The sequence below is a fragment of the Choloepus didactylus genome, chromosome 21 (assembly GCF_015220235.1).
Source record: "Choloepus didactylus isolate mChoDid1 chromosome 21, mChoDid1.pri, whole genome shotgun sequence".
Lineage (NCBI taxonomy): Eukaryota > Metazoa > Chordata > Mammalia > Pilosa > Megalonychidae > Choloepus > Choloepus didactylus.
The window spans coordinates 41,216,142-41,230,481 of NC_051327.1; the positions used below are offsets into that span (position 1 = coordinate 41,216,142).

The 14,340-nt window shown below is 48.5% G+C and overlaps 1 protein-coding gene across 1 annotated transcript in view; it reads left to right on the plus strand.

Moving 5' to 3' along the window:
* Positions 1 to 4,165: 4,165 nt before the first annotated feature.
* The window catches only part of GPR139 (G protein-coupled receptor 139), a 37,257-nt gene continuing 27,082 nt past the window's right edge, over positions 4,166 to 14,340 (plus strand). Inside the window, exon 1 of the mRNA XM_037815351.1 lies at positions 4,166 to 4,289. Within this exon, the coding sequence (XP_037671279.1) occupies positions 4,166 to 4,289 (124 nt within the window). The remainder of the gene's footprint in view (positions 4,290 to 14,340) is intronic.

The window sequence follows — 14,340 nt, forward strand, 5'->3', positions numbered from 1 at the left end:
GAGGTGGATCAACTCATGCCTATCTCATGCACTTGGCTTTAAGGCCCCAGAAAGCAGAGACCATGCCGTTTTTTAAAAAGCAACTGTACACCAGTGCCCAGCCCAGGGGCTGTACCCACTTTCCAGATTGTTACTGTCCCCACCACTCCTAATGTCTTCCCAATGCTGAATCAAGTGTTAGTTGCAATGAATGTTAGTTTGTGCTGCTGCTTTTCTTCTAGTAAAGAATGAGTCCTCTAGACCACTGCCTTTCTCAAAGAGGAGAGAAATGGAAGCTGGAACAAGACAGCCAAATGTTTCCAGAAAAAAAAAATGGGAGGCAGCATATTTCCTTATGGAAATGATGACTATGCAACAGTTCTGCCTCCCTCATGTTTGTTGTGCCCAGGTTTATAGGCATTTGAGTTTGCAATCCCTCCCCTAACATTCTGCATACATTTCTATTACATTTATTAATTCATTCATTTATGATTTCTTCCTGGACATGCACTTGGCATTATTCTGGGCAGTAAGGACACAGTGAAGAACAAAACAAAATCACTGCACTGGTGTTACATGGAGCCCGCACTGCACTGTGTGACAGCTTTCTGTGGGCACATGTCCCTTTAGACTGAGCTCCCAGACGACAGAGACCATAAGGCCTGTGGTTACAGCATAGGCTGCCCTGACCCCACCCCAGCTGGATGGCCTAGAGCAAATCACTTAACTTCTCTGGGCCTTGGTTTCCTCGCCTGTGAAATGGGGCTAATGATAGTATCTTCCTTCCAGTGCTATTCTGAGAAAAAAATGAGCTAAGGCACAGAAAACATTTAGAACAGTGCCTGGCTCATAATAAACTCTCCATAAATGATCATCCTTATTTTCCATCTCTGTATCCTGAGCAGGACCAGGTTCTTGGGTTGCAACCTGTGCACTCACACAAGGCCCCACACTTAGAAAGGCTCTGTGCTTGCTTTAATGCTCTGTTGTCACCATCTTGAAATCTTTCATAAAATCTGAACGAGGGATACCTGCCTTTTCATTTTGCACTGAGAAGACCTGCAAATTATGTGGCTAGTCTTGATGAGCACACATTCTGTGTCCAGTAAAAGTCTGTTGAAAGAATGAATAAATGATTGTATTCAGCCAATCACAGTTGCCGGCTCAAGCATGCCATTATCTTACAAAAGTCAGTCAAGCGGGGCAGCCCTTTGAGCAAAATTAAATAGATTTTTGTTGTTGACTCATTCTGGATGCTTCTCTGGGACCACGGACACCCAAAGCCTGACCCCAGGACCTTAAAGTTCTCATTCAACCCATTCATTTCCCAGGAGACTTGACAGGCTGCCAAGGTCCCCGTCACAGCCAGTAGAGGACTCGAGCCAATTCCTCCTTCCCCAGCATCTCAGTTTGTGCCATTTCCACTACTCCATTCTCCATCTCCCTGCTCAGCATCTCTAGAAGAAAGGTATATCAGTTTCCTTCATTCCCATTTTACAGATGGGGAAATGGAGGCTCAGACACAGTGTGGTCTATCAGGATTCTCCATGCTGCCCAGTTCCTCTCCCTGGCCAAATTTCTACTTTTTATAAAGAGTCTCTAACTAGGACCCCAGAATCCAAACCACACAACCCATTTTTGGAGAGGGTAGGCATACATGCTAAATACAGGCTGAATCTGAGACTCCCGTCCCCAATCCTAACAGCACCCCATTATCCGACACTCTGGCCTACAAGTATAAGCAGAGGTAAACGTATCTCCCCGTGCCCTGCATGCTCTGTGTTAGTGGGTGGCAGGGTCTTGTCATTTTTCCAATGTTGGGTGAGAGCCCTCGGCATGCAGGCACTGTTGTAGGAGCTGAGGGTGCAGCCGTGTACAAAACAGACAAAAAGTCTCTGCCCTCAAGATGCTTACATCCTCAGAGGGGAAAAAGATCAAGGATAAACAAAATAAAATGTGTATATTATGGTGGGTGGTGCTAAGTGCAATGGAAAAAATGCAGCAGGGGAGGGGCAAAGAAGTGTGAATTTCGGAGGGAAGGAGTGGAGATTTCCATTTTAAATAGGATTGCCGAGAGAGCTTCAATGAGAAGGGGATGTGTGGGAAGGCGACAGAGTTTGCCAGGCAGTTTTCTGGAGGTAGAATATTCCAGGCAGAGGAAGCAACATGTGCAAAGGCCCAGAGTCCTTACCTGTGAGTCACAAGGTAGGGTGAGCTCTGAATAGACTGGGGGCTGGGGTGGGGTTTCATCAGATGGCACACATTCTCCCTCCCATCTCCCATTTCTCATTTCGGGCTGGCCACCTGCAGTCTATAGGTTTTGTGAACAATTATTTATTGACAGGCTACAATGTGCCTTGATTATCCACACAGCGGGGGAGTTTGTTTTTGCTTTTGCTTTGTGTAGTTACATTTAAATAATGAGAGGGAGCTCACGACAAAATCTCAGTTTTTAACTTGGCTTGAAATGTCAGACCTGGCATCACTGGGACACATGACTCTTGGTGATAACCTGCCACAAATGGGTCCTTTAGGGTGACTCCTGCCTCTCTGGTCACAATAGAACTACCAGGCCAAGCAGATCCTTCCTTATGCAGACTGCCAGGCCCTGAGTTCTTTGGGGTTGGTGACCCTTCCCCTATCCCAATCCCTACCTGAGATGTGGGACACAGACAATGACAGACCCCAACACTTGTCCCTGGCTGGGTGTGGGTAAGAAGGGTCTGTCTTCTGGGGAATGCTGGAAGAGGCTGGGAAAAGCCTAGCTTCTTCCTTCCCCCCAGGACTGGATACTATAGTGGGGATGAGGCTGTCGGGAAGCAGCGGCCGGGTTTTTGGCTTCTCATCACCCATCCCACGCCCCTGCATTAGTGGGCACTACAGCCGGCTCCTGGCACGGCCTCACCTCCCAACCTCTGCAGATGTCTTGACTCTCTCACTCACCATCTTAAGTCCCAGCAGACATCTCTTGCTTCCCAAGTATGATGCGGCCTCGAGAAGAGCTGCCCATTCACCCCAACTCTCCAAGGATGCTTTGCCTTTCCTTCAGACAACCTCCGATCCCTCTAGGCCACCCCCTGGATGATTCCCACCCCCGGTGTGTGCTTGCTTGTGTTGTAGGAGCGTGGTGTTCGTGCCTGCTGGCGAGGACGCCACGGATGATCCGGTGTATGGGTGTGAGCTGAGAGGACATCCGCTTGTCTGTGTAAGTGTGTGTGTGCCCCGGGTATTGTGAAACTTTGTGTGAGCCCTGGTGAGCGTGTATCTGAGGGGCTGGAGCATCCTTATCCCTGACGAAAGTGCTCCTTCTCTTGAGCTGCTCTTAGTGGGCCTGCATCCCTTCAAATGCACTCCAGCTCAGGGACAGTCCACCTCTGGGCTCCCTCAGAGTCCACAGAGAGAGAGAGAGAGAGAGAGAGAGAGAGAGAGAGAGAGAGAGAGAGAGAGAGAGAAACGCGCTCGCGCTCCCTCTCAGAGCCGGTAGGCTCAGCTCCTCTGGTCCAGGGAAACCGACAGTCCCGCCCGCCCCCACCCCAGCCCAGGCCCGGGGTGTAGACTCCTCGGCCTGGAGATGGACTCCAAGCCCTGGCGAGGGGTAAGAGAGGTGGCGGGAGCAGAGGCGAGAAAGGCAAACTGAGGACACGCTGGAGGGGTGAGGAGCAAGGAGCCGCTGCGGACGAGGCGGCTCCCACCCACACCACGCCCCTCCCGCGGGGCTTGGGGACCGGGTAGCGCCTTCTCCACGCTGCTCTTCCTCCGGGGTTCCCGGGGCTAACTCCGTCTCCTCTCCTGAAACTGGCGCTAGTGAAGGCGGCCGGGACCCCTCTCCCCCTTGTAATCCTGCCTCCCCGCCGCGTCCAGGCAGTCGCTGATTGGCTGCGGGGCGCTGCGTCTCAGCCCCCCGGCTCCGAGGCGCGAGTGGAGCGGGTCCGGGGTGGGAGGCGCACACACGGGCTCCGGGAGCCCCTCCCGAGTCCCTGCGCCCTGCGCCCTGCGGGAGGGCTGAGCCGGGACTCCGCGCGGGCAGGTGCGGAGCGGGCAGAGGGGACCTCGGCGAAGGGTGGAAGCAAGTCCTGCGGGGAGAGAGGCGCTGCTGCTCCCGCCGCTGCCTCCGCCGGCGCCACCAGCGGGCCGGCGTCCAGCGCGGGGCGGGCAGGCCGGGCGCAGAGAGCCGAGGGGCGCGCTCATGGAGCACACGCACGCCCACCTCGCAGCCAACAGCTCGCTGTCCTGGTCCCCCGGCTCGGCCTGCGGCTTGGGCTTCGTGCCCGTGGTCTACTACAGCCTCTTGCTGTGCCTCGGTTTACCAGGTGAGGGGCGTAGGGGAGCGGGAGGGAAGCCAGGAACCCAAAGTGCGGAGCGACCCTGTCCGGGACCCCCAGCCCAATCCACCTTCGCCGTGCGTGCCCTGGAGCCCCCTCTGAAAAAGTTTAAGCCTTGAGGGCAACTGGAGAGATTTCCAGACTGGGGAGGAAAGGAAGTTACCGCGGCCTGGCGAGGACTGTGCGTGTGTGCGTGTGTGCGTGTGTGTGTGTGTGTGTGTGTATGTATGTGTGTGTTGCGTGAATGTGAGCGGTGGGCGATGGGCATGGTGTGAGTATGCAGGTGTGAGGGCGCGCGTGGATTCCCGTGCGCTGGTGTGTACGCGCGCGCGTCTTAAGGGGTCGGCGTCTCTCTGGGTGGGGGCGGGGGGGGACCCGGTGGTGGCTGTGAATGTGACTTGACAGCACGTTCTGGACTGAGGGCCTCGTGGAGGCTTCTCCGGTCGCCCCCACCTCTGCCCCTCTGCCCCAGGGAACCCTGCCCCGGCGCGTGTCCCCGCATGATCCGGGGGGGAAGCCGGAGACCTTGAGGCCGGGCGCTCTCTTGCGCGGAGGGCGGAGGGATGGTGCGAGGGATACGTTCCCGCTGGGCCCCCACCCCCATCCCGGAGCCGGGAAGGCTGCGAAGAGTCAGGGCGGTTAGCTCCGCGGCCGTGCCCTGGCCGGGGCAAAAGTGTATGCACACACACACAGGCTGCCGAGGCCGCCACCTCAGGGGGTGACAGTCTCCTTGAGGACATTGCTGGCTCCCTGGTTTTGCCTCCCGGTGCATCCACCCTGGGCAGCCCCGAGCTCCGGCAAATATCTGGCTGGTCCCACACCTGCATGTCCTCTCCAAAGTGTGGCTGAGACTTAAGCTGAATTCCTGAAGAGAGCTGAGCTGCTGGGGAGGAGGAGGTGCTTGTCAGAGCCCTGTGTGTGTGTGTGTGTGTGTGTGTGTGTGTGTGTGAGAGAGAGAGAGAGAGAGAGAGAGAGAGAGAGAGAGAGGTGGTTTTTTCCTGAGACTCTAGCTTTAAATGGCCCCCTTTTCCAGATAGTCCCTGTGGCAGAAAGATTCCTAAAGAGCATTTGCAGGCAGAGAGAGAGAGAGAGGCAGAAAGGAGCAGAAAGATAACACACCAATGTGCAGCCTAGAATTGTAGCATCTTCCAGCTGGACATCATCTTGTCTGAGAGCCTTAGCATCCTGAAGCTGGGTTTCTCAGGGCATTGCTGAGATTTTCTTTCCAAAACATTCAACTTAGTAGCCAGGGTTTCTGATGAGGTTGTTTAACACTCCCCACCTACCACCACAAATTCAGCAGGCAAGAGAAAGCTTAAGTTTGCCATGTGCGAGCCTCTCCGCAGTGAGGGATGGGGCTTTTATCACTAACTAATCACTCTGGCTGCCCAGGGGGAAGCGCGGCCGCCACTGGCCCTGCTGGGGCGGCAGCTCATGTTCTGTAATTACCTCGATCCCGGATCGATTTCAGTCCCGTTCCCACCACCCCACCCCCACCCCACCCCGGCCTCTCCCAGAGCTCTTTTTTGGGGAGGGAATTTTTGAGAAGGTTGGTGATTGCCGGCACTTGCTGAACAGCGAAAGTGGCAGGTTCCTTTTCCCCTTCAGCCCCAGATAAGAATATATCCGACTCCCACCCCGTCACTGCTGTACTGCCTGAGGCCCCACTCTCCCTGACCTTTCTTCTGGAAACTCCTGAGGGGAAGAGATAAGAAGACAGGGGGAGGCAGATCCTCAAGGGGGAATTCACGATACCTCAGACCTTCCTTCACAGCCTCACTCCTGTGCCAGCTAGGGCCTTCCTGACCCACAGCATTGGCACCTGCTGTATGTCAGGCACAGGCTCTTGAAGCGTGAGGGGCTGGGATCACAAGCCAAGGGCACCGATGTGACCCTTCTTCACTCACTAATGACTATGACCACCTACATGTGCCAACTCTAGGGAGGTGCCAACGTGATCCCCAAGGCCCAGCCCCGAGTTCTAGAAGCTCACAAGCAGAAGCATATGCTTCTAGAGGCAGTGGATGGATGCAGAAGGACCAAGAATTCAAGAGACGAGTGCCTGGGGCATCCAGCCTTGTAAAGAGGTGTTGTTCATAACAGTTGTGTTAGCAGCTAATGGGGTTAGTTCAAACGGGAAATCCTTACATCACTCTCTTAAGACCATATGGGGAGGCAAATGTGCCCTGGTGGCTGAGCGCAGACTGGAGAATATGGCAGAGGTGTGTGTTAATTCAGTCTCTGCCAAGGTTGGTGTGCAGGCCTTTTGTGTCTCTGTGCTTCAGTTTCCACATCTGTAAAATGGGCGTTCCGAGAGGAGCTACCCTCTGGAATGGTGGCAAGAAGCAAAGATGTAGTGGAGATGATGGTGCAAGTTAAGCACACAGCTCGGTGCCTGACACACCACCCTGGGATGATGCTGTGCTGCTGCAGCCGGGCGTGTCACGGAGCGGATGTGGTGGCAGGGCCCCGTGGGTGAACCAGAGCACAGCCTGGGAGGTGCGGCTGGCTGAGAAAAGCACTTAGCTCAGCACCCTGCGCCTCTTGCTGAGCTCACACCAAGTGTTCCCCTCCCCGGCCCCTGCCACCAGCAAGGAGCAAGCCCTCACTGCTCTGCCACTGACTGGGAGGTGTGGCCACGCTGGGCATGAAGCAACGAACCGCAAGGCTTGGCGATGCTGTTGTTTGCTTGAATCACTGTTCCCAGCAGTGGACTCAACGTTTCCCCACTAGTGGTTGGAGATGTGGGTGGGAAGCAAGGGAAGGTAAGTGCTTAGCAGCAGGAGACATAGGGGAAAGCAGTAGATCTCTCTGACCACCTTCAGGAAAGGTCTTGCGGTCCAATCCCCTGCCTCTAGGAATGGCCCCAGAGAGTCCAACCTGCCTGGTCTGGTGTGGGATCCAGGGGTTTCTTAAGGGGAGGGTGGGTAGAGCTCCACCACCTCTGAGTTCTCATCCTCTCTGTGCCACAGTTTTCCCCATCTGTAAAATGGGGGTAGCAGTAGCACCTATTGCTCTCACAGAAGACAGGGCTTATTAAAGAAGATAATCTAGGCAAAACGTCTTTGCACAGCACCTGGCTCGAGGTGAGCACTTTCTGCTCAGAGCCCTTTCCACACCATATCTTTTTCACCTATGTTATTGCACTTAATCCTCCCCACACCCCTGGGTCTAGGGTATGTCCCTGAACCCGTTTTACAGATGAACAAATGGAGATTCAGAGACGTGGAGCATCTTGTCTACGGTCACACAGCAACCCAGCATGCAAATGCCCGCTCTTTCCATGGCATCATGCCACCTTCACTCCTGCCAGGAAGTTCTTTTAACTAACCTCAGTCCCTCATGCTGCGTGCTCAGTGGAGAAAATTGGTGCCCCAGCTGTTCCTAAAACCCTGTTCCTTTCCCTCTCCTCCTCCTTTTTTGTAAGCAAGATGTTTTCTAACTTCTCCAAACATGTACAATAAGTTAGAAGAGCCAATGGGGCAGAGTTAGGGACACTGATTAGGGCATCTGGGAAAGGACAGGGCAAAGCAAGAGGCAGTGAAGGACACAGAGCTGAGCTTGGATGTCTGGGGGATGAGAGCAGGAGGCAGAATGGGTGAGCCTGCTTGATAGGGAAGGGGCAGCATGAAATTAAACTGAGATTTGAATGTATTTTTTAAATTTACCTTCTAAAAGGCACCATGGACATTAAGAGAGACAAGGCAAGGAAGGAGGTGATAACCTGAAACCACACACCACCCCACACAAGCAAGGTTTTCCCCGGCTGTTGAATGAGGACCACAGTGCCTGCCTCCCAGAGCTGGTGTGAGATGAAGTGGGGGGAGGAGATGTAGCCTGGCAGGTCGAAGGTGCTTTGACCCATGGTAGTTATCATGGTTGTTTACCAGATGTGGAAAAATGGTGATCCGCAAGCTGGATTGAGCCGCACAGGTGTTTCCTTTAGAAAGGTAGTTCAATTAGAGAAAATGTAGTAAACAGGTTAAGAGTACAAACTCTGGAGCCGGACAGTCTGGGGGTTGAGTCCTGGCTTTGCTGCTTATAAGCTGTGTGACCTTAGGCAAGTGACTTTACCTGTCTGTGCCTCAGTTTTCTCATCTATGAAGTGGGGATGATGATAGTGACACTTCACACAGTTGCTGTGAGATTAAATGGCTTAAGTACTTGAAACAATGCCTGGCACATGTTAAGACTCTACCCATTATTTTCTTTGTCATTTAAAAATTAGGAAAATTAAGGAAAAATTTCCAATTCATTTTATGGCACCAGTTTACCCTAATGCCAAAACAAAACAAAGACTTTACAAGAAAGCTAGAGACCAATATTCCTCGTGAACATAGACACAAAAATCCTCAACAAAATATTAGCAAATCTAATGCAGCAATATATAAAAAGGATAATACATCAAGATCAAATGGGTTTTATCCCAGGAATGCAAAGCTGGTTTCAACATTTGAAAATCATTCAATATAACTTACCATATTAACAGACTAAAGAAAACTGTATGTTTATCTCAATAGATGCAGAGAAAGCATTTGACAAATTCAACATCATAATGAAAACTCAACAAACTGGGAACAGAAGAGAACTTCTTTAACCTGATAAAGGGCATCTATAAACAACCTACAGCTAACGTCATACTTAACGATTAAAGACTCATGCTTTCTCCCTAAGATCTGGAACAAAGTAAGGATGTCTGCTTTCACCACTCATATTCCACATCATATTGGGAGTCCTAGTCAGTGTAATAAGGCAAGAAAATTAAATGAAAGGTATAGAAATGAAGGAATGAAATATATAAAAACTTACTGTAATTCTAATATTCTAGCAATGAACAATTCAAAATTAAAAATTGGGAAAAAATTTTGAAAGACAGGTTTCCAAGTTCCCATGGAAGTTCTAATAACATTAGGCTCATGTTACCAGAAGGTAACAATTGCCAGGAATTAGGAATAGCTTATTATTATTGCTGTTGTTATTATTATTATTTTAATGTAACAAATAGGTAGGCATTCATATGGCTCAAAAACCAAAAAGTAGAAAATGGCACACATTGAATAGTCTTCCTCCCATCCGTTTTTCCATGTTCACCCAGTTCCCAAATCTACCAACACTACACAGGTAACCACTATGGTTAATGTCTTCATTTCTTAGGAATTCTTCCAAGATTTCATGGTGCATATACAAATAAATCGAGTATTTCAACTCTCCATGTTTTACCCCCACAAAATGAACACATTATAAACACGGCTCTACATTTTGCTTTATGTCACTTAATATTTTAATCATCCATAACAATGTATGTGGCATTTTTTCATTCTTTTATATAGGTGCATAGTATACTATGGGGGGGGAGGTGTGTGTGTGTGTGTGTGTGTATATATATATATATATATATATTTTTCAAGTTTGCATCATAAATTTTATTCCGAATACGGGACAAATCCTTCACCCCCAAACGGAATCACATCCTGCCCTGGATATTGGCATATTTGTACCGTAATTTATGTAATAGCTACCACCTTCAAAAGCACATTGCACTCCAATTTGAAACAGTCCCTACATGGCCCATCTCGTTCTCCTGTTACCTGACTGTTCCCTACTTAGGCACTTTGACCTTAAGACCCCTGTTTTAACCACAGGAGAAAGAGCACTGCATCAGGAATCCTAGATTCCAGGCTTGGCTCTTGCAATAACCCCCAGTGTGACCTTGGACAAGTCATTGTTTATGGCCACTGTCAAAGGCCCAAGAAAGCCAGGATCTGCCTGTGCAATTCTTGTTGGCACACAGACGAGAAACAAGCATTAAACCAAACCCACAGCTCTGCTGGAGGCTGCCAGGCATGCCCTGGGCTGAGGTCCAGGACAGTGGCTCTGTAGTCCTTGCCCCTGCACAGTTTCTAGAATGGTCCTATATGATAGTTCTGCTTTGTGAGGTTGAGCGTAAAATACATGGCCTTGAAATTGAACAGAAGTGGATTGAGTCCTGGATCTTACCTTTGGTTGCTGTGTGATCTTGGGTATGATACTTCCCCTCTCTGAGCCCCAGTTTTCTCATCTGCAAGAAAGTGAGCAATAGAATCAGGCAGTTAGGCATGTGGTCTCTGACGCTAGACTGTCTGGGTTAGATTTCTGACCCCCGGACTTGCTAATTATGAACTTGGGCAAATATCTCACCCTCTTGGAGCCACTGCCTACTCATCCATGAGTTGGGATAATAACACCTATCTCATAGGAATGTTGGGAAGATTGAGTGAACCTGTAAAAATGCTGAGCTCCAATCTTGGCACGTGTTTCCACTCATATAGGGTAAGAATTCAATAAATGGTGTTAACCTCCTGTGCCCCGCATTGTTGCTGCAGCAATTAGAGATAAAACATGCACAGGATTTTCATGGTACCTGGCACATTATAGGAAATCAATAAATAGGAACACTTATTGCTTTTATTGTGTAACATGTCAATGTGATCAAGCCTCTATCTTGTAAGTCCCCTGGAACCATGTGCCACTTTCTACAAAGGTCTTTTCCAGAAATGCACAATTCTTCTCAAAGTGCACCCACCAGAAACAAAACCCCATGCCCTAGAAAACTAGGAGAGAGTGATCCAATTGATCAATCAAGCAATTCCATCATAAGCCTAGGGAATTTGTCTCACCAAAAGATTTGCCCATAGTTCAGTGAAACCTCCCGAAAGAATGTAAGTCCAGAACATGAAATGGTCTTCGGCTGAAGCTGGAGGACAAAGACTGGCAATCACGACCAGCAAGGGTGTCCTGTGTGCTGCAGGCAGGACCACACACAGCAGGGAGGTTGATACGGACTATGCCACTGAACCCCCATGAGGATCTGAACCATGAGGGCACTGCTGTTGGGGGGTGCCCACCCTTCAGAGGCACTGTGAAGTGGAAGGGTGGGGTGGAGCCAGGTGTCGTGAATTCAAATACCTGCCAGAGGTAGTCAGGTAATGCAAATGAACAGTGGTCCGGGTTTAAAAAATGCTTCACTTACCCAAAGAAACATGCTCCATGCTTCTTTTTTTAAAACACATGACTCTCTTGGTCTCTCTTATTTTCCCTTAGTGATAGACACTGCACTTTCTTTCTTAATAACAGCTAACACTTATGTAGCACTTACTTTCAACCAGGGCCTCTTCCAAGCACTTTACTCCATTAACTCATCTGATTCTCACAGCAACCCTCTGAGGCATGTATAATTATTGTGCCCATTTATTCAGATGAGGATGTGGAGGCACCCACCCAAAGTCTATGGCTGGGAAATGGCAGAGCAATATTAAGTATTGCCACTCAGTTGTATCATAAGAAATCAGCAGTCTGCACACAATGACAGTTGACGAAGGACATTGAGACTAGGTTGAAAGGTGGGGGTGATGGACCATAGGGAGAAGTGGGGCTGGGGGAGCTAGAAAGTGCAACCACTACTCAGCTTTCCAGCCAATGGTTTAGTGTTGCCGTTTTTTTAAAAAATCTAGAAATCCAGATTTTTACATGAAATGTCCTAATGTTTCAGTGTTGGCAACGAATTCAAAAAATTGAAAAACATCATGTGAGTCAGCACTGTGTGAACTAAACCAAACATATTTGCAGGCTTGATACAGCCCACCAGGCTGCCAATTCACAAACTCTGTGGTGAGTAGAGCTGCAACAAGGAACACTACACTGGGGTCACAGTGGGTGAAAAATGAAACGAGAAGCTAGAGGGAGGAGTGATGGAGATGGAGAACCAAAGAAATAGGCAGCCAAACAGGAAAAGCACACCAACTCAGGAAACCAGGGATTTGGCATCAACAAGAAAAGAAAGCTCCAAGAAATACCACAAATTGCATGTTGACAAAGTCTTGGAACAGAAATCCACCTTTTTTTTTGGAATGGGAATGGTCCTTAAAAGTCTGCCAGCATGGTGGATAAAGACGTGGGTTCTGTGGTCCCCCAGACATGGATTCAAATTCCAGCTTTGTACAATAAAAAGACAAACAACCCAATCAAAAACGAGCTAAGGACTTGAATAGACATTTCTCCAAAGGAGATATGCAAATGGCCAATAAGCACATGAAAAGATGCTCAACATCATTAGCCAGTAGGGAAATGCAAATTAAAACCACACTGAGAAACCACCTCATACCCACTAGAATGGAGTATTTTTTTAAAAAATGGAAAATAGTATGTGCTGGTGAGGATGCAGAGAAAAAGGAACCCTTGTACATTGTTGATGGGAATGGAAAATGGTACAGCCGCTATGGAAGACGGTTTGGTGTTTCCTCCAAAACTTAAACGTAGATCCACCTTATGACATGGCAAACTCACTTCTAGGTATATACCCAAAGCAATTGAAAGCAGGGTTTAAGTCAGATATTTGTACACTAGTGTTCACAGCAGCATTATTCACAATTTACGAAAGGTGGAAGCAACCCAAATATCCTCCATCAGCAGATGAATGGACAAACACCATGTGGTGTATAAATACCATGGACTATTACTCAGCCTTTGTGCCAGTTTGGAAGTATTATGTCCCCCAAAATGCCATGTGTTGATTAGGTTGGAATCTTTGGATTAGATTGTTTCCATGGAAATGTGACCCACCCAACTGTAGGTAATAACTTTGATTAGATTATCTCCATGGAGTTGTGGCCCCGCCCATCCAGTGTGGGTCTTAATTAAATCACTGGAGTCCTATAAGAGCACACAGGACAGAAGGAGCTTGCTGCTACAGCTTAGAGAGACATTTTGGAGATGGTCATTGAAAGCAGACTTTTGCCAATGCCTTGGAGATACTAATCCACAGTTTGCCCTGAGAAGCTAAGCCTAAAGACATTTTGGAGAATGCCATTTTGAAACGTCCTAGGAGAAAGAACCAAGAATGCACAGGAGCTGAGAGAGGAGCTGGAACACAACCCGGGATCAGCAGATGCCAGCCACTTGCCTTCCCAGCTAACAGAGGTTTTCTGGGCACCATTGGCCTTCCTTCAGTGAAGGTATACTCATGTTGATGCCTTAATTTGGACATTTTCATGGCCTTCAAACTGTAAATTGGTAACCAAATAAACCCCCTTTATAAAAGCCAATCCATTATTGGTATCTTGCATAACGGGAGCATTAGCAAGCTGGAACAGCCTTCAAAGGGAATGAAATCCTAACACATGCCACTCTGGATGAAGCTTGAAGGCATCATGTTGAGTGAAATAAGTCAGACACAAAGGGAAAAATATTGTATGATTCCACTTACATGGAAAAAAATATGCAAACACACAGAGTACAGGTTACTGGGGGAGGGAGAGAGAGGAATGGGGAATGATGCATAATGGGTGTGGGGTTTCTGTTCAGGGTGATGAGAAAGTTCTGGTAATGGATAGTTGTGAGGGTAACATAACATTGTGAACATGTTCAGTCCCACCGAATGGCATGCTCAGAAGTGGCTGAGATGAGAAAGTGTATGTTGTTTGTATATATGTTCCCAAAATTTTAAAAAATGAGCAATTAAAGAGACAATGACAATTAGACACAGTACATGATACTACATGGATCTAATAACAGAGGAGAAAAGGCCCAAAAGGACGTTATGGAGACATATGAAAAAATTGGAATATAGACTGAAATCTTTATATCAATGTTAAAGTTCTAGAACTTGATAACTCTACTTAAAGTAGTTACATAAATGACTATCCTTGTTTTTAGAAAATGAGTATGGAAGTATCAAGTATTCAAGGAGCATGATGTATACAACCTGTTCTCAAAAGTTGAGAAACTCGATAGACAGGCAAATGTAGCAAAATGTTAAAATTGGTGGATCTGGGCATCTGAGAGTGTGTGTGTTGGGGGTGGTATGTTGAAGTTCTCCATATGGGTTTTGTATTATTTTTGCAACTGTCCTGTAAGTTTAAAAAGTTTAAGAAAAAAAATTCTGGCTTCTCCTCTTCCTGTTGGTGGGGCTCTGGCAAGTGGCTTCACCCTCTTGGGGGGCTCAGTGTCCTTGTCTGCAGTGTGGGTGTAACTGCCATCCCCACTGGGTTTATGGTGTGAACTG